Genomic DNA, 20,996 nt, shown 5'->3' on the forward strand with positions numbered 1-20,996 from the left:
GAGAGGAGGAATTCTCCATGCTAGTTGCATCCTCTACGGTCTGCTGAAGGTATCCAATCTTGGTCGGCGAATGGGTTTATATCCGGATGACCCCACTTTCGAAAAACTTTTGTGGTCACTTGTGGTAAAAAGTGCCATTTCGCAGGTTGATTTCCTCGTGATAGCCTGTCGGCTATGATGTTGTATCTCCCCGAGAGATAAGCTGACAGTTATCTTGAACTTATCGCTTAGGTTTAAAAATCGAAAGGTCAACGTTAGTGAAATACTTTCAGATTCATTTTGATTGTCACTACCATTGCAAATAGCTCTTTTGTGGGTGAGCCGTTTCTGTTGTTGAGCTGACCATAGACAGGACGTTAATATTTTGTCTAATTGTAACCCCTACCCATTTCCGAAGCTTCCGTTGCCAGGAAATGGTTGGTTTTGGGTCTCGGCAATGTTTGACATGTGGCTCCGCGTCAGCACTGCATTTGTAACCCCTACACATGTCCGAAGCTTCCGTTGCCAGGAAATGGTTGGTTTTGTGTATCGGCAATGTCTAACATGTGGCTTCGCGTCAGCACTGCATTTAATTGTTAACACATGCAGGATGGCCTGTTTTTTACCCCTTTTCTTGAAACTTCGCAAGAAAATTTGCAAGTTAGCCTAGATTGATGTAATTCCGTCAGAGTTTGAGCTAGGATGTTGTTGAGTGGCCACTTCGTTTCTCGCAATTTTCCATCGAATCCCTAGACATGTCATCTCTTGAACCAGTGTACTAATTGATTTTTTGTAAGGCTGACTTGGCAGCCCAAATAATCCAAGAGCTTTACAGCTTATGTGGCCTGAAGACTCAACTTGGACTTCTTTTGATGGACCTGGTGGGATTTGCGTAGGTGGGATAACACTCAACATCCCTTTGCACGCAATGTTTCCGCGACCGAGCATGCTATGCAAGCAAAAAAGGTGTATTTGTCTTCATGGACCAAGAAAAAGTCGTGTAGGTAGGTTAACATTTGACTTCCCTATGTACGTAAGGTCTTCGCGACCGAGCATGCTATGGGAGCAAAAACGTTTATTTGTCTTGGTGAAACAAGATCATATCGTGTAAGTAAGCTAGCACTTCGATTTTGCACGCAATGCCTCCGCGACCGAGCATGCTGTGGAAGCAAAAAGGTGTATTTGTCTTCAAGGACCAAGAGAAAGTCGCGTAGGTACGTTAACATTTGACTTCCCTATGTACGCAAGGTCTCCGCGACCGAGCATGCTATGGGAACAAAAACGTTTATTTGTCTTGGTGAAACAAGATTAAGTCGTGTAGGTAAGCTAGCACTCGACTTTGCACGCAATATCTCCGCGACCGAGCGACCGAGCGACCGAGCACCCTATATAATGGAAATTGACATGCCAGCCCAGATAATCCAAAACCTTCACAGCTTCTGCAGCCTGAAGTTTCAACTTGGATTTATTTTGGTCGACCAAAAGGAAGTCGTCTAGGTAGACTAGCACTCGAGTTCCTTTTGCACGCAAGGTCTCTGCGACCCAGCATGTTATGGAAGCAAAAAAGGTTAATCCAAAAGCTTCACGGCTTCTGCAGCCTGAAGTTTCAACTTGGATTTGTCTTGGTCGACCAAAAAGGAAGTCGTCTAGTAGACACTAGCACTCGAGTTCCCTTTGCACGCAAGGTCTCTGCGACCCGCATGTTATAGAAGCAAAAAGGTGTGGCTCTGAAGCCAGACCGAAGGGTAGGCATGTCATTTCATACTAACTCATAAGAAGGTACCGATTCCTTCCTGGAGGTACTGATACTGGTACCTTGGTACTGATCCTCAAGAAGTATCGACGAAATTTTGCGACTGATACTAGAAAAATATTCCTGAGAAATGTTCAATTCTATCATCCAGTCCCCTGGGTGGAGAAAGTTTGGTACCTAGGTGTCCGAAAACAGTTAGGTGTTTTATCTTTACGACCTTGTTCAACTCTCGAAGATCCAAAATTGGACGCATTGATCCGTCGCTTTTCTTCCGCAGAAAAAAGGTAGTTTTTTTTTTTTTTTTTTTTTGTTTTTTTTTTTTTTTTTTTTTACGGTATTTGGTAACCATACATGGTTTACAAATTATTACAATTTTGGTGGCACTCAGTGCCTCCCGTCGGTGTCTTCAATTGCCCCCCTCTGGATTGTGCCAGATGTTACAGACTATGATTGTTTATAATGTTTGGCTTACCTTTTGTACGAGATCGTGACAAATAGGATTGTAGCCCTCCGAGGGACTGAATAGATTTCAATTTACTATTATCAAACAAAAATTCCTCAATGAGTGGTGCGTTGGCAACAGGATACTTTGTTAGAGACCACGGAAATTAAACTTTGACGTGTTATTTCTATACATACGGCCCTTTTTTCCGTATACAATTTAAAACGCTTTTTACGGGTAACTTGTACGACGGAGACGATTTGTCAAAGTTTTCAGTAATTATGTTACAAAGATTATTAGTTTAAATCTGTTGTGTTTTTGTCAAAATTTCCGTATTGACGAGATCAATTTGTTTACAACATTTTTCGTTACATTCAATTGTTACACACAGTTGATGCATTATTAGATTTACAACGTCACTGACCTGGTGGGATAACGAGCCGATTCGAAGATCGACCGTTACCTTTGAATCCCGTCGTTTCTTACGCAGAGACTCCTTTTGTTCTTTTTCGCTTGACGAGCTGTTCGAACGCGAGGCGTCTCCATCGCGTCTCGCCTGGACATCTTCCCTCTCGGAAATTATGGAGCTTGACTCAACATCACCTTCAACAGATGACGCGTGATTCATGGCGTCCGATGATAGGATTGGTAAATAATACTCGTAATGATTGCAAAATAACACTCATAGAAACACAAAATAAATATTTTTTGCAATTAATAAGAAGTCGAATAAATATTTGTGGACTTGCGACTTCACAGTACGAAAGTACACAACGCTATGAAGATCAAAGATGGCTGCGCTCCCTTTATACTTGCTGGCAGCACCTAGCGGCTAAAGATGGAACTAAATTGACGGTCTATGGTTGGACATAGACAAGGAATCTAAGCTAAGTACACAAGTACACACTGCTTCTTCATAATACAATGCTGTATGTTTTCCAAAGGCACATCAATTAGTAAGTTTTGAGATTATACAGTTTTAATGCTAGAAGACAAAGTCACTAATAAATAAATTTTGTTCTATCACTTGTCCATTTCCACGTATTCTATTGAAGGACTTGAGATCGGAGGGTGACGGGAACAGTATAATGCTCTTCACGAGAGTGGAGGAATACGAGTGTTGTTTGATTCCAGAGTCACGGGCTCGGCGGTGCGGTGGGCGGAGTGGGCGGGGTGCTGATGAACGGCGGCGGCGCGCTGGGCGGGCTGGGCGCGCTCGCCCTGCAGCTGTACCTGGCGCCGCCCGGCACCCCGCCCTCCGCGCCCATCACGCAGCACACCCTCGACCACATCAAGGTGCGATGTAGCAATAACAGAACAACTTGTCCGCACAGATAGGGGACACCATCCCGCCTATTTCTGCCGTGAAGTAGTAATGCGTTTCGGTTTGAAGAGTGGGGCAGCCGTTGTACTGTAAAAACTGAGACCTAAGAACTCATGTCTCAAGGTGGATGGCGGCTTTAACGTTGTAGATGTCTATGGGCTCCGGTAACCATTTAATACCATCTAAGCAACAACAACAAAAAAACGGTACGCGTGCAACTTGGTGCATGTGAATGAAGTGAAACTTCTTTTTCGATGTGTAGTATTGTGGTTTTCTTCATTTATCATTCTTAAATCAGATTGTTCTTGTAATAGGAAATGCTGTGTATAAGAGATGCGACATCTTCAACATTTATATTATATATATTTTAAATTATATATAGAAAAATAAATATACATATATATTTTTAAATACTTAATTAAAATATTGTCCGCCATTCGTTGCTAAAGCTCGCGCTGGCCTGTAAAATGTATACTACGCGCGAGCGGCCGAGTGCCGCGCAGTCACTCTCGCTCTGTCTCTTTCTATTCCCCCTCCCCAGGAGCGTTCAACGTTTAACGCTACCTTTTTCGAAGTCGCATTAGAAGTTCAAGTTCGAAAGTAATAGAAATCTAAGTGAAGCAGATGGTACATAATATAATGGTATAGACGTGTGTGTGTCGCGAGCAGGGCGCGCTGCGGCAGGCCGGCTACAGCGAGGCTGGGGTGAGCGAGATCGGCGCGGCGCTGGGGCTGCTGGTGAAGCACGGCGTGCTGGGGCTGGGCGTGGGGGGCCCGCTGCCCGCGCCGCCCGCGCTCTCCGCCGCCTACTTCCCGCTGCCCGCGCAGGACCCGCCCGCCGTCTTCGGACCCCTCGCGCAGGTCTCGCTAGGTCAGTGACCCTGCCGCACCACGCACACACACACCACACTACACACACACACACACACACACTACACAAATAAATAAGACTTAGTTTGAGTCGCAGCGTCGCATGCGCGGTCGCAAAGTAGTAACAATGATCTCAAACTATAAAATTATATTCAATATTGTCCTTAGCTTAAGGTTGGATCTACTTTTCACGAATAAAAACATCAGTACCCTTCAGAAGTATCCTAGCTCGTTTTGTGGCAAACAAAATCGTATAGTTTTATATATTCGTCTCATATAAGTATATACTACCTTATGCCTGGAATGTTGAAAAATGTTTCAATAAATAAGTATTTAAATGACACAACAATTTCAACACAAAACTAATTTGATAACTTTTTTTATTTATTTATCTTTTTCATTCTCTGTTTGTACCAAATTTATTATTTCTTATTTATCGAAAACATTACAATCTTTATATAGATTAAAAAAGCTTAAGTTTATTTGCAATCAATAATATTAGGAAAACACAAGAACACATAAAATCATTTTAAAATGTCTCTGCTGTATTAAAATTACTTGGAATTTTCGTTGCACAAATTAAAAAATACGTTTCTGTTTTGTTGAGACATTTTGAAGTGAAACTCTCTCGCTTGAGACACGAGTCCCTATACCCATGGCGCCGTGACGTCACTAGGGCCGCCACTAATCGGATTGAATATTGATCCACCCCGTCCACGCGACGACCGCAACACCTTCATGCCTGCTCTCGCCGTATTACCCTTAGCTTACTCTGGAACCTCACGCCTCGATTTTAGAATATTGAGTCATAAATTAATTAGAAATAGGTTCTATATTTGTTTGATTCTAGTACACTAGGGTTGTGCACTAGTGCATTATGATAGTATCGTGGAACGCAGCCGATGAAGTTTTTGCTTATCAAAATTCTAAATTTTCCTTCCATCCGCTTCTCACACTGATCTCGTCTTAATTACACAGTAAAAATAGTTTTATTGATGTTAATTCATAAAAATTGATGTATTATTTCTGTGTATGTTTGTGAAAAAAAGTAAATATAAATATACTTCAAGTTAATATACTTCTTTTATATAAAAATCTTAAAAATCTTTTATATCAATAAATTTCAAATATCGTAAGAGAATTCTAATATAATAATGTATTTGCAAAAATGGATTCTCTATACTTACTTGTCTATGGTCGTTAAATAAAGAGCGTCGATTGTTTGTGACTGTCTTCTATCTTCTGAAGAAATTTATCTCCGAATCGAATTTCGTTACCTATCTATAGAACTTTAATGTTTAAAAAAAAGTGGAAACAAACATCAGAAATGATACACAATTCAAGAAAATATTTTAACAGAACAATTTATAAATTACGCATGCTCGTTTCTTATGTAATGGTTAATTGTGTCTTTCCGATAACGTATTGCTGATTTGTTTAACAATAATTGGCTTTAAAACAACTGAGTACAGTACATACAAAATTACAGTCAATTGTGTTTATTTTTTCTAAATTCTTACGCATCGCTTTGATCACGTACATTGTGTCGGCAATACATTACCCTGCGTGATGTGGACTTTGCAGCCCACCGAGTTTCTCGCCGGATCTTCTCGGTGGGTCGCGACTCCGATCCGGTAGTAGATTCTACAAAGCCCTGCTCTTGCTTATAACACCAGTGTTAGCAAATTCTCTCAGATTGTGCCCATGAGCTCACCTACTCGTTCGCGCGAAGCTAGAATAACCCCTTAGACTACCAGCCAATAGGCAAGGGAAAAAAGTGGACTTTACTCACGATTCAGATTGTATTTGGAAACGAGATATCGCGAAAACTATCGATGTCGATAAATAATAATGTGTATTCCCACACTATTTGACATCGTGTCGCGCATTAAAAACTTTGAAATTTACATAGTGTAAACTTAACTATAGTGTAGTTAATAATGAATTTTCCTACTTTTCAATACACGATATAGGTAGTTTCTTTTAACATTCAGAATACCTACACATATGTATGGGATATTGACAAATAAATTGATGCTTAACAATGACGACGGCTTCTGTCCGGGTTTGTACTTTCAGTTTCAAAGTCCACAGCACAACGTCTCTGTCTAATAAATAGTAAGGAACGACATGTTTTTTAAAGTCCAGTTTCGCTTTTTCAATTTGCACACGACAATCTGATGCGATGCCGTGACGAACAGTAAGCGTCGACTAATCGACGATTGATAAACATACCGCGAATGGTTGAAGTCGTCAGTCGGCCGCTGTCGTGTGCGAATTGAAACGGTTCAAAGTCTAGATTGCGTCAGGTCTTTTAGCGAAATGAAAACTGGTCGTTCCTCCTTCATCTCATCTTTTCTATCCGCATCACAGCGCTGCCGCATCCGAGAACGCTCATGTAGGCCAGCCGCTGCCTCCGCACCGCGGTAGATAAAATCGATACGAATTCAACGCATGTAGCTTACACACTTAGTGATCAATTCAACTAGTGAATTAATTACCTATCGATACAATTAGTTTAACTATTATAATAATAATTTGGAGGGGGTTTTGTTACGTAGACTATAAAGTTATCAGATGATCGCGCTACCGGACTCCAGTTGTGTCGACCGCGGCCAGTGTGCGATATAGACTCCGGCGGTAGGAGTAGGGAGCGGGTAGAGGGGAGTGCGCCAGTGCTGTGTAGGGCGGGGCAGGGCGGGGTAGGGCGGCATAGGGCGGCGCGGTGCGAGTGATGAGTCCCCCCGCAGGCGGCGCGCGCGGCGGCTCGCTCGACCGTTTCGCGGAGGTTGCATTCGAGGCGCTTCGCCCCCCAGCCGTGGCGCCCATCTCGCTGCAAGGCGGCGTGCCGTTCCCGTCGGCCTCGCTGCTGCCGCTGTCCAAGAGCCCCACGCCGGCCGACGCGCAGCCCAAGGACTCTAAGAACGTCGAGATAGCGGAGGTCATCGTCGGCGCCATCCTCGGTCAGTACTACACATCTCGATCCGCGTCATATTGCAATCAATTCTGTTATCCCTAAGTTTTATGTTTATAAGTTCATCTTAGAGTTAGTACAGTAAGGTAAAGTACCGAACTAATCGCACAACCGAGCCCCCCGTGTACCATTATGTCGATCGACAAACCGCTCACGTGCATCTCGCCTCATACCCATCTTCAACTAACTGCGTCCCAGGGCCGGGAGGGCGCAGCCTGGTGGAGATACAGCAGATGTCCGGGGCCAACATCCAGATCTCGAAGAAGGGTACGTTCGCTCCCGGCACTCGGAACCGCATCGTCACCATCTCCGGCTCGCAGACGGCCATCAGCAACGCTCACTACCTCATCGAGCAGAAGATCCAGGAGGAGGAGCTGAAGCGGACCAGGCACAACGCCATCTCGACCCTCATGCAGTAACTACGCTCCCTCGCCCTCGCCCCTCGGCACCGCGCCACGCGCAAGTAGCGCCGCGGGGGGGGGCGCCCGCTTGTCCGGCTGCTCACTCTCAAATGAATATTAACATCCACTTACACCCTAACAACATGACGCATCTAATTCGTAAATCGCAACGCTAAGTAAAAATAGCAGTCAAAAAACGTTTTGTATAAACTTGAACGTGGACTCTGGGATTGCGACGTGATGATTTTCCCAGTGTGCGTTACTGTCGTACTCCATATCGACGGAAGAAAGCGAAAATGTCGTATCTTGAAAAACCCAACTGTATATATATATATATATATACCAAAGCCATAAATTGATGTATTTAAATTAACATAATCAGATACCACTATACACAGACAGGCTTTAGATACCACACCATACTAATTTTCAACTTTCTATCTCTACAGATATAATATGAGTTATGAATTTTTGGAAGAGTTGTATAAATGGCTCTGGTGTAAAGTTGGCTTTTTCAGTTACAACAATTTCGCTTTCTTCAGTCGTTATATAGTTCGCGTCACTCGAATATTCATTTCAAAGTGAGTATTGCACACGTCAGCCGCCTTAGCGTAGTTCTAGTCAATGCAGTCTGGTACCAGACTAGCCGCAGGGCGTCTCAAGCCTAAATAGTAAATAAAATGATTTATTTAAAGTAAACAATAATATGGCGCGTGTTACCTGAACATTTATGATGTGTTACTTTAAAAATAACGAAACGATTAGTTCCGCAGTTCTCGTTATGGGTCGCACGCTGTTTTGCTTAGTAAAAAATAGCACGCGATTTTCGTTAACGTTATTTAAAATGCAATAAAAATATGTAATTTCTCTTAATAGGATATTGATTCAAAGGGGACATTTGATTTTAGAAATGACAATATATAACTCGATAACGTTGACGATGACGCGTGCTATTCAATCGTTTAGCAGTTAATCGACGAAAGTGAACGTTAAAAGCTGGAACTGAATGAAACTGACAGCTTCTGTCGCGCCTAGACAACTCCGTCTAGCAGCGACGAAGGCGGTGGGCCACGCCTGGAGTTCAGCGCGTGTGGTCTGGTTCCGGCCGGTCGGGGACAGTGCAATCTGCATCACAGCCGGCGACCCATAGCGACACATAGTTCTCTATTTACAATAATAAAATGATAATATAAATAATTTTATGTATATTCATTTAAAAACGTGTTTAAAACTTTATAAAAGGGAGGAATAGCGTCGATAATAATGGTTTAACTCGGTCGACGGTCGCTGTCCGCTTAGCGGGCTCGTTGTTACGCGGCCGCGGTGTGCGCGCTACGTTTTGTTGTGCGACATTCTGGCGAGCGATTAGCGTTTCATCTCTATCGTTTTGTTAAAAATAGTTCGTTGACTTAGCGTAGAGAGCGGCGCCACACTAGAGCTCACCTCGGCCGTGACGTCAGCTCTGTGTTCTTAGTGCGAGTTTTTTTAACGTTCTCTGCGCCCCTAGCGGCAAACGTACCAACTCCATGCAAAGTTGAGTTAACTTTTACGCTATCGAGAACGTTGAAAAACTCTCACTAAGCACACTGGTTGTTTTACGAGGTGAAGCCGTTGGATGTTAATGTTGTCGACGAGACGTTCACTGTACAGCTGTTAGAGTTACCGTGTCCTACCTCATTAGTCGGATGTAAGTGTTTGTTGCTTGTTCTCGTTATAAAGAATGTCGCATAAGAAAATGTAACGTTACAATAATAATAAAAACGATCGCGGTCGTATGTTATGTTTTAAGTTTCTACATTATTATTATTATTATTATTATAATTATATTTTTTTTGTAAACGAAACTTATGTGATAATCGTCCTATCACGGAAATTCCTATTCCACACATTTTTGTTGTTCACGACATTATTAATTATTTACAATTTCATTTGTAAATGTTACCATTGAATCTAAGTTATTGTTAGTTTAATTGTTCATTCGTTAGGATTTAAAAAATTTAATACGAAATCGATTTTGTCGGAGAATCGATTCTTGAATCGAGATATCGCACGGCGGAAAGCGCTCAGGGCATCTCAGGAGCCAAATAATGATCCTAACCAAAGTAGATGTTTAATTATATTTTTTATTGCTTAAAAAGTACATATTTTATTTTTAAATTTTGTTTGAAAATTATTTTTTATCCCTTGACCCTATACGTATTTGTGTCTGGTTAGCAGAATGCAGTCATTCCTGATTTCTCTCGGTGAAGATCTTTTATTTTTTATACAATTTTTTTATTAATGTTTGTGATTATAAAAAGTTTGAAAACTATTATTATTATTATTATTTTCTCTTTAATACGATTGCAAAATATATTTTTATTGAATGGTTGAGTTTTGATTGTCGTCGGTCTAAATTTATAATTACGATGTAAGTACAAGTTTATTGTTATATGTCCAGATGTTGAATTTTGAATAGGAAAGTTTGACACTGTCACTGCGTTTGACAGTTTGAAAGTTTGACATCTTGTGACGTGTCCGTACGCAGACCGTCTCTTAATTGTCTCGTCTTGTCTTCAGCACCGGGTGGCCCCGGCAGGGCATCACACACGTACGCGCATACTATCTACTGTGTAGACAACGATAAAAGTAAAATTAGTCGCGTTCAATAATTTCGATGGGCTGATACTTATTTAGAAACTGTATTTAATGTTGGAACTTGGAGTTGGACTGTACGTACAGTTGGAGGCCTGCCCGGGACGCGCGGCGCGGTCCGCCATTACTGTTTGTTGTTTGAAAACGTTTCAACTGCGAATCGATTTTTGTATCGATATCTGTTGTACGTTTTTAAGCGTTTGCGTTCGATAATTGAAAAGGTTTCAACTGCGAATCGATTTTTGTATCGATATTGCTAAATCGATATCTGTTGTACGTTTTTAAGCGTTTGCGTTCGATAATTGAAAATGTTTCAGCTGTGAATCGATGTTTGTATCGATATTGTTAAATCGATTTCTGTTTTACGTTTTTAGCCGTTTGATATAGCTTCAGTGGTAGTTTTAAAAAAAAATATGAATAAAAAACAAAAATACTGTGATTGTTCATTCGATTCTGTCGAGGTACTCCGCGCCGGTCGCGACAATGTTGTAGACGGCGCTGTCGTGCCAGACACATCATTAAAACCAATTCTCACCATCTGCTGGGAATGATGCCCAAGGGCAACATACATTAACGAGCACAAATTCCCAAAAAAACACTGGTTTGTGGACGGCCACGATGCTGTCTACGATATTCCAAAAGATAGATCATCGTCGATGGTTTTTATTTCTAAATTTGTTTAATAATGTATCTTAATGTAAGTATTGCTGATTACCTCGACGAGTGCCATCGCGTGGGCAGAGCGTGGACCGCAAAGGGCAAATTAAACGCCTTCAGATAATCCGCGACGGGAAATGAGTTTTGATAGGTCGCCTTGGTGTGATTTTGTTGGTGTGAATATTAATGATGTCTATAATAATATACCGATTACGTGACGCCGAAGAAAATTAAATTAAATTTAGTTCACTTCAGTACACACGGTCCATTGAAAGTGCATAATAATTCATAATAAATTATTAATTAAATTTCACATAATCTACTTAAACCTTAAGTATATTCAAGCACTTATTATGTCAGATATCATCCAATTGTGTTAATTAGAAAAACGAAATTCATTTCTCGTTCTTATCACAACGTGTCATATGCTCTTTATAGTAAGTAAAACATACGACTTTGTTATAAAAAAAAAGAAAATAATATTTTCAACGTTACTAAAGCCAGACACCATTCGAACTGCGATTTTATTTGAATGTTACATTTGATTTTGTTGTTTAATATAAAACTAGTTAGTGACAAGTCTTTTTCGTAAATGTAGTAATTTAGGGTTAACGTGTGTCCGTATGTCGACGTTACGCGGCGACCGTAGTCGTGGCGACGATACGGTGACGATACGGTCACGACACGGCGACGACGCGGTGACGACACGGCGGTCCGTAATGGAGGCGGACTAAAGAAGTACAAAAAGAAAAACGTCTAACCGATACAAAGAATAAATTTGTATTCGGTTTTATGAAGTGCATGTTTGTCTCCAACGCAAGCTACGTACCGTCCGCCGCGTCGTCAGCCGCAGCTCGCCCGAGCAAGGTCGTCTGTAAAGTGTTTCCTGTCCAACGACACTTGATGCTACGTTGTTTTATTGTTAATTATCTTAATGTAATAATATTATACGAGTGTTATGTAGTTAACGCCGTGTAGAGAAGCATTCTAGTTGATAGTTTAAATGTTTCAATTCTATCTTTAAATAATAAGTAAAAGTTCTTCGTAAAAAATATTCGGGTGTTTTTTCGAAATACCTTCATGTTGTTTAATAAAAATAAAATAAAAACGTTTTTCGGTGGTTTCTTAGGTACATTGTAGTCTACGTCAATTAAATAATTAAGGAGACCAACGCGATCGCGAATTTGAACGCAATGTATCACAAAATCCAAGTCTCAAAACGCAATAATTATCTTAACGTTACATTCGTCTAGCAACACCGCACGCCCGACGTGCTAGCAACACAGGATCGCGGTCGCGCTGTCTCCGCAGGCCGTGTGGCGTGCCAGGATTTTACAAGCTCAATTTTAACGAAAAAATTAAATAAAAATCGAATAGAATACGTTTAAGTGAAAAGTCAATTAATGTCACATGTCAGATAACCGTGCGAAGCGGCTTGGTCCCGCGCCCCCCACCGTGGTCCACTATACTGTCCAAACTACGTCCCTTGCTTTATGTGCCTAGTGACTGGTATCCTATGGATACATTAAAATTTAATAACTGTCCCTCTTAGATGAACGTCGAAGTCGAATTTTGCCGAGGTTAAAGAAAAAGAGTGGAAAATGCCTTTTATTAAATCTTTAGATCTTTTATTGTACCAGTAACCGATTTGTGGCGGAGTAATGGTGTCGTCTTCTTGTAGTATCCACTCTGTTCCGAGATACCTTAACACATTATTCGCGGTCTAACGTTCACGTTTGGGCTGTATCACGGTTTATGTGAACCTGATCAATTCGTTGAATGATTAGAAACTTCAGTCACTGGACCCCGACAGAAGTGACATACCAATTTAAGTATCCTATACTAAGGCAATTGCAAAAGTCCGCGTTACTTAAGGACCTGTGATTTAGGGGGGCGCGGTAGGATAGTTTCCAGTTCTTAGATTACATTTCTCGCTCTTCTCTTCTAAGTCGACTTGCCTCTTATTGTTAAATGCTGGGGAAGTTTGAAGTGTATAATGATGATGAATGAAACAGCCTGTTGAGCACGATCAGAGGGGAGTCGATCGACAGCCACTCCGGCTTAGGTCCCTACCGAGACGCCACCAGTAGTGCCTGGGTCCCCCTCGACTTGTTACGCGCCAGACTGACTATTCATCTGTCATTAGACTTCACACCTTCCTGCACGTCGCGTTGTGTGCGGCGAGCCGCCCACATTCCAGCTAGGTTTTAAGTATCGCTCTGTCTATTCATTTATTTAAAGACGATTTTCAGTTGTTAAGTCACCGCTATCTCTCGTCCTCCTCTAAACCACTGGCTGTCTCGCTCTAACTGACGCGCCGCACAGAACGCAACGCAGGCTAATAGTTATCGAAGGAATTCTAGTTAGTTTAAATTAAATAATTCATAATAAACCAATATAATGGGTACTTATAGTGATAAGTTTTAAAGAAAATAATTACTGGAAATAATATGTTAAACGTTGTTATACTGAAGTTGTTACAATATTTGAGAGTATATTATCGTGGATTTATAATTTAGCCGGGTTACGATTAACGTGGAATGATAATAAATAGTGAAACGTCCCGAGATCCCGACCCCTAGGTGCTTTGGGCCGACGACCGCCGGTACTGACACGCACGACTGGTATTCATTGGAAATTTGCGATCAAAAGAAGAATTTGGCAAGCATCGTATGAAAGAAATCACTAAATTGTATCAAAATATGTTCTGCACGTTTAAATAGCCATTTTTCCGAAAAGGCATGAAGAGTTTAACATTGAACATAGCATACCTTTGATTAATGATTTTGAAATATTAAATTCAACGACCGGACTTGCTATTGCATACATCAAAAGATACCGCCCTGCGTGTTTCTGCAGTGAGGCACCCGGGCGTTCCGGTCCTTGGTTAGCACAGGGGGACAGCGCTGCACAGAGTACCGGTCACGTCCGCGGAGGTCGGTCCCGGCACGCCGTTGTTCTCTCCCGTAGTCGCACTCCGAAGCGCCACTCCACTCCGCTCCACAACTTGTATTTCGTAGTTTAAGGTAGCTAGTTCTCTTCTCCGAACGGGCCCGGGTCCCTGACGAGACTCGGACCTCGATAATATTAGTAGCTAAATGTTGTTGAATTTGTTGATAGAGTGGTTTATCGTATAGCGTTAGTCGGTATAGACGCGAAGGTGGCAGCCGCCGGGTGCGCTAGGTTAGTCTAAGGTTCGATACTGTGTTTAGGACAAATGGCTGTGCGTTCAAGTCGAACGAACATTAAGACATCCCCGCGCCGCTAGGTCGGGCGCGCATCGCACGCGACCGCCGGACGTGCTCACGTTACACATAACATTGTTTCATTTACGTTCTGTAACTTGCTCATTGTCATCAATTTATTAAGACTGAGGAATCAACTCGCGCATCGACATGGTCACGACACGCGCCCCGGGCTGTGGGGATCTTGTAATGTAATTGTTTTATCATAGGATTGTTGGAGGTCGTTAGGACGGTGCCGGCGGCGTGGTGCGAGCGCCTCGCCTCGTCTGATCTTTACACATGTTGAGATTGTATGTTATACTAATTCTATTGAATTGTAACTTGTTGCGTATTGTAAGTGGCTGCGGCCGCGGCTCTACCACTTCAATGATGAAATTATTATTTTACGTGTAATGTTGTAATTGATTTTTTTTTTGTTTTGTTACTTTGTTAACTTTAGACGGGTTCGCAATGTTGGTAGGCGTGAATGTAACAAAAAATTATGTACCTATTTTCATTAAGTTTGATTTTCTAAAAATTTTAATTGATTATTTTCTTTTTAATTTCTGTACATGTTGAAAATGTTGGTCAAAAGTTTATTGTTCGCGCAGTATGTAACACTTTGAAAAAATTAACGTTTTATTTTTCAATGTTGTAAAGTTAAGAGGTAAAATGGAAAGGTTACAATGTCTTAGTGTTAAATGCTCGAAAACCATTTAAAAGGTACCTTGAACATTGTCTATATTATATTAACATTAATAAATGCAAAAACTTTAAAAATAAGTTGTTTAAATAGTTCCTCTTCCAAACTTCCTATTAATCTACGTCCTCTATGGTGATCCCCCATAACAGAGGGTCTTATTCTGCTGAACATGATCTAGAATTTGATATTTTGTTTCATTGCCCAGAACCATAATTTACAAACGTTTTTTTGAAGGCTAGTGTTAGGAGACTCCTCAATTCCACGAAAACCCTGTTTAACCCTGTTTAAGGTATAAAGTGGTTTAGCCGAAACAGGATTCAAGTAAATTAAAATTAATCTACCTATAATTTTAATGTCTAGTATACCTAATTGAATTCAAATGACTGAATCTATGAGATTGCACCTGCCAGGTCTGTCGCGACCAGGATTTGTCTTAAACACCGGTAATCAACTATTTCTTAGTAAGAAGCTTCTCTTCATAAGTATTTGGCCGTCTGCGCAAAAGTGGCCTAATCCACAATTTTTCATATTCGTGCTTAAATATTGCTATTTATTTTAAAAAAATAATGCTTTACCGGTCTATCCCATAGATAAAGGATGGCTGCGTAAACATAATTTTTGCCTATGAAACAGTGTAAAAGTTAAATTCAAACCGCATTATATCCATACTAACCATGGTAAGCTTAGGCGTTCATACCCGGTGGACCGAATGGTAAACAGTCGACGTCACCCTAAACACGTCATTGCGAACCCTGCCGATCCATTAACGGTGATTTTAGGTACCTCAAGCACCGGTCTAGTCCTCGGCGAACCCGTCGCTTGCGACGAAGGGCTCGACGAGTAAATTAACCCTCAGACACAGCCCACTGAGTCTCTCGCCGGATCTTCTCAGTGGGTCACGTTTCTTAGATTCTCCGAAGCACTGCTCTTGCTAGGGCCTGTGTTACCAACACTCCCGGTTTGAGCCCCGTGAGCTCACCTACTAGTTCGGTGAATCTAGCATAACCCCTCGATGTTACTAGAATAGGAAGGAAAAAAAAATTAGGCCGCTTTTGCGCTGACGGCCTCATATATGTGCGGTAGGTATTGAAATTTCTTACAACTCTATCAATTAGATGTAATTTAGGTATATTAAGAAAGGATTACGATTGCAAGTTTTGCCGCAAAACAAACGTTGGAAATCAGAATGTTGAATAAAACTTCAGTTTAGTATGTATTGCATCTATTTATTTTTAAAATACAACACAAAGATTTGAAGAAGATTCATATAAAAATATAAAATGGACGGATACTTTTAAATAAAAAATAAATATAAATAAAAATGATTTAGGTACACTGAGAGATAAATGTAATGATCATTCCGATTTCATACCATTCTAATAAAGATTCCTTGAAACTTGAACCCTTAATTTATTGGCAACGTTTTTATTAAGTATCACAGAATGAACTGGTTATTATATACTCGTAGTAAAACATTAAAATAATACTAAAAATTAACTGCTTTATACAGTTTTTGAAGTCAGAAAATTATATCTACATTATTAATACGAATGGATAGTTACATCTAGATAAGAGCCTAGTAGTGAGTAAATTATAGTCTACTATTACAAAATCAATGTTTAGAAAAGAAAAAAAATTACATAACGAATTTTAATATATATAAGCTTCGATTAACAATAGTAACCATATCAGTCCATTGTTATTTTAGATACACAAAGTATAATACCTAAAAATATATGTTTTCACAAAAAATGTGGTACTTAAATATTGTATTTTATAAGAAATTATATCCTTTCATCAACCATTATTTATGAAGTATTGCTACAAAGCTTAATTTCATATTTAATTTTATTGTTACATGCATGTAGCTCAAAACAGATATTAGCAATAGTCAACGTCTTTTGGAGGCTCTAGAGGGCTATTAATTTATTTTAAACATTTTCTGAAAACGAATCCAATTCAAATATACCTATGTAGTTTAATATAATCTTCTTTGCCTCCACTCTTCGTATTATATAACCTAAAGTTAATTAAAAAAATACATTTATCTTGTACATTTCACACTTTAATGTCTACATAATTAATACTTTTGTATGTTTACGTAATAATCATACCAGAATAGTGAGATAAATGTCTTTTGTCTATTTAAATGCAAAGTGCAAGTCTTTTTCTTATCTATTATATTAAAGCAAACTATATAGAGTTAACACATACTTGCCCTTTCGCTTTATTCTCTCCATCTAAAATCTCAAATATATACAAAAAAAAAAGAATTATGATAACTTGGAATCTATAAATTTTGAGTCATATGAATCACCTAAGTTATAAATGTGAATTGCATAATTAATACAAATGTTTCTTATAAAAAATTGAATGCAAAGCACCTATTGAAATCTTGTAATTCAAAATTAATTTTAATCTGTAAATTATTTTGAAACACATTTTAATGAAATGCAATTTTCTGAGATTCTAACATTAAGACTCTTTGGATAAATATATGACTAATTATTATACTTACAATTCTAATTAATATTTTGGTTAAGAAATAACTTCATACTGGGGAATATGTGGTTCAAACTCAAAACCATTATAATGAGTAAAGCTTAAATTCCTAGTCCCTGGAGCTTCAGAAACAGGTGTCAGTTCAATAACTAGAGATGAGAAGGTGGGTCTCTCATCGGGATCAACCTGCCAGCACTGAAGACACACTTGGAACAACTCATCACCAACATAAGAAGGCTGTGAGGGCCTCATTCCTCTTAATATCCTACTGCCTACATCTTTATTCCCTGAATGAGAATATGGAGTTGCTCCCAGGGTAAGGACTTCCCACATCAAAACTCCAAAAGACCAAACATCTGCCTTTGGATTATATCTAGTTTGTCTTAACATTTCATGAGAAGTCCATCGTGTATAATCAGGATTCTCATGTAAAGATCTTAAGTGTGACAAGCCAAAACCGGCTATTTTGACAGCTCCATTTTCACTTATGATCATGTTTCTACAACAAAGTTTCTTATGGACTATTTTCCTTGTGTGAAGATACTCCATTCCTCGGGCAACTTGCACACAAATCTGTAATACCTTATTCTCTGTTATCGAGCAAAATTTATTATTCTGAATGTCCCTTTGTCTACTTAACAGCAACATCTCTTTCAAAGTTTTCTTAATGTCTTCCAAAACTACAAGCAAAGTGGTGTTAGTCTCACAGATGCCTATTAATGAGATAACATTTTCGTGTTCACTGGTTTTTATCAACAGATCTAATTCTTGTAGCATCTGCTTCTTCTCTGTTTTTTCAAGTTCTCTATCAGCTATGACCTGAACCAAGCCAACAGTCTGCACTCCACCTTGTTGCACTTTTCCTTTAGTGAATTTACCATATGTCCCAACACCAACAACACATGATATGTCTGTTTCAATTAAATTCCGTGGAATATTCCAAAGTTTACGTTTTAAATTTCCGTAGTAGTCTACTCTTTCTTCATCCTCAAGAATAAATCCGGAGTTTTCTATTTCAACACAAGGTTCACTTAAATTTAACGGCATTGATTGAGATTCCCTTTGCATTCGTACAAACTGTATTCTGCGACGTAAAATTATAATAAGTCCTATGCCAATCAGCAGTAGTACTACTCCAATGGCAATACCAGCTCCCAGTGCTACTACCATTGGAGATACTTCCTCAGGTTCATTAATGTTCAAAATAATCTTTTTGGTTGACTCAGCATATCTAACTTTTCTGACATGGTTCTTTTCACTCACTACTCCTAAAGACACATCAATATCATTTGTTAATGGCAATGGAGCATTGTAGAAACCATTGTATGTACTCCTGTCTCCAATGATGAAATCAGTCTTTATATCATCAGGATCCAATTCAGCAGTGATGTAGTAAGGTAGACCTTGTTCAGTTGCATATGTATGGTTACTGAGAGTATCCACTATGAAGCCTTGTTGATACAACTCTATAGAAATGACTATTCTGTACATAGAAACTGGCCCATTCACATTCTTAGCTTTGGGAATATGTACAACCATTCTGTCACCTCGTCTTTGAATTATCTGTACGTCAGGTGGACTAGGGTCTGGTGTTCCAATTACTGTCTCAGTAACCATGGTAATATTTGGACCTTCTTCATCATAATTCAAGGCTGCAACACTGATGTTGTACTTGGACCCAGGATGCAGGTTTAAGAGTTCCATATTTAAAGTTTCATTGGATACTCTCCATTCCAATGGTTTCAGATTGTAATCAGAATAAGTTTCAATAACAGCTGCTCGAATAACATATGAAGTTATGAAGGAGTATGCATCAGGGGCAGACCAACGCAGTCTCACTGTTGTCTCTGTGGCGTTAAATAGGACCAGATTGCTTGGCTGACCTGGAGCGACCACATCCGTATCATATACACTAGTAGCATTGTTACCGCCGCATTTTTGAGTTTCGTTCTTAGGGCATACCGTGTGACAGGAGTCTAAGGGCAGTTTGAACTTTCCCGGTGAATTTCCGCAGAAACAAGTAGATTCATTGCCTATTAAAGCATATTTGTAATGTACCTGTTCACAAGCATTGAGACATGCGTCCACGGATTGACCCGTGTGCGTATTTAATACTTCTTCGGCTTTTAGCACATAGCAGCCAATGTAATCTCCACGTTCACACAAACATGCAGCAAAACACAACAATATGATCACAATTGTTCTCTGAAACCACTTCTCCATTGTTTCCAGGCCACAATTTCTAATCATAACCATTAATCTATTGTAATGTCAAGCCATGGCAGATAGAGCCGTTTTATATTTATTAATATATTTGCAATTAGGAATACGATGACGCACAAAGTGAATACCTACACAACGGTTTTGATCACAGAACACTATTACTTCTAGCGGTTTTGATTTAACTTCAATGTTCTTTGCTTTTTTTAAGAGATTTTATGACCTGGTAACTAAGACCTTTAAGTCATGTCTTATTTTACTTTATATCGACGCTTGAAAGGCAAACGTGACTAAGCGACAATAACTGCTTTATACATAAATGATAGGCAATAACCATATTCGATGCGCAAAAAATATATATTTCTAGGTCTAGTAAAATCATTTCAATCCTACAGCTAGATTCGTTAAAAGAGAATTGTTTTCAGGTATTTCAACTTTAAATTAGTCTACTGTAAAGTTCACGCATTGTCGCTTAGTCACGTTTGCCTTTCAAGCGTCGATATTATTCTTAATTTTATGAAAAATGATATTAGGGAGTGAAATGAAATGAAGATGATTAATTTGAGACATTAATCAACTGGGATGAAATTTAATGAAATGAGATGATATGGGATGAAATATAATCGCAGTAAAATGGTGGTCATTTACTGAGATTTTTTCAGTGGACTTTTTGGAGGAACCCGGGAAGTTACGTCCAGCAGCTTTGTTTCATTTTCCCACATTTGTGCACTTTCACAGATATTAAACAGTTAATAAACCACCATTATTACACATTTAAACCCGAAGAAACACTAAATAGACAAAATAAAACAAATCACACAACTGCATTCCTCGCGTTCCCGCCAAAAAAGGCAATGTTCTTTGCTGTCGGTCGGTGTCACAGATTAATTTTTTTTGAAGGGATTTTATGACCTGGTAACTAAGACCTTTAAGTCATGTCTTATTTTAATTTAATAGTCTTATTTTTATGAAAAATGATAACATGGTGTGAAATGAAATGAAGGTGATTAATTTGAGACATTAATCAACTGGGATGAAATGAATTGAGATGAGATGAAATATAATCTCAGTAAAATAGTGGCCATTTACTAAGATTTTTTCAGTGGACTTTTTGGAGGATCCCGAGAAGCTACGTTCAGCGGCTTTGTTTCACTTTCCCACATTTGTGCACTTTCACAGATATTAAACAGTTAATAAACCACCGTTATTACACAATTAAACCTGAAGAAACATTAAATAGACAAAATAAAAGATATCACAAACTTCACTCCTCGCGTTCCCGCCAAAAAGCCCCACAGATTAATAAATTAGTT

At 39.5% G+C, this 20,996-nt stretch overlaps 2 protein-coding genes across 9 annotated transcripts in view; one reads left to right on the forward strand and one right to left on the reverse strand.

Moving 5' to 3' along the window:
• The window catches only part of pasilla (RNA-binding protein Nova-1-like protein passilla), a 90,222-nt gene extending 75,181 nt beyond the window's left edge, over positions 1–15,041 (forward strand). For 6 of the 8 annotated variants that reach the window (XM_089738413.1, XM_028186336.2, XM_028186333.2 and 3 more), the window contains 4 exons: positions 3,309–3,470; positions 4,168–4,369; positions 7,119–7,331; positions 7,541–15,041. In XM_089738413.1, coding sequence (XP_089594539.1) covers positions 3,309–3,470; positions 4,168–4,369; positions 7,119–7,331; positions 7,541–7,761 — 798 coding nt within the window. In that variant the 3' untranslated portion in view covers positions 7,762–15,041. The remainder of the gene's footprint in view (positions 1–3,308; positions 3,471–4,167; positions 4,370–7,118; positions 7,332–7,540) is intronic. The other 2 variants (XR_016325382.1, XM_028186337.2) reach the window with 2 other exon arrangements.
• Positions 15,042–16,166: 1,125 nt separating this feature from the next.
• On the reverse strand, positions 16,167–19,862 carry LOC114251905 (uncharacterized). Its single transcript, XM_089738408.1, has one exon. It carries the CDS (start codon positions 19,717–19,719, stop codon positions 17,500–17,502), a length of 2,220 nt encoding a protein of 739 aa, XP_089594534.1. The 5' UTR covers positions 19,720–19,862; the 3' UTR covers positions 16,167–17,499.
• Positions 19,863–20,996: the final 1,134 nt, after the last annotated feature.

Source organism: Bombyx mandarina, chromosome 25 (genome assembly GCF_030267445.1).
Source record: "Bombyx mandarina strain Sakado chromosome 25, ASM3026744v2".
NCBI lineage: Eukaryota > Metazoa > Arthropoda > Insecta > Lepidoptera > Bombycidae > Bombyx > Bombyx mandarina.

Coding starts and splice junctions, on each gene's coding strand:
- LOC114251905 (XM_089738408.1), bottom strand. CDS start 19,719: ATGGTTATGATTAGAAATTGTGGCCTGGAAACAATGGAGAAGTGGTTT.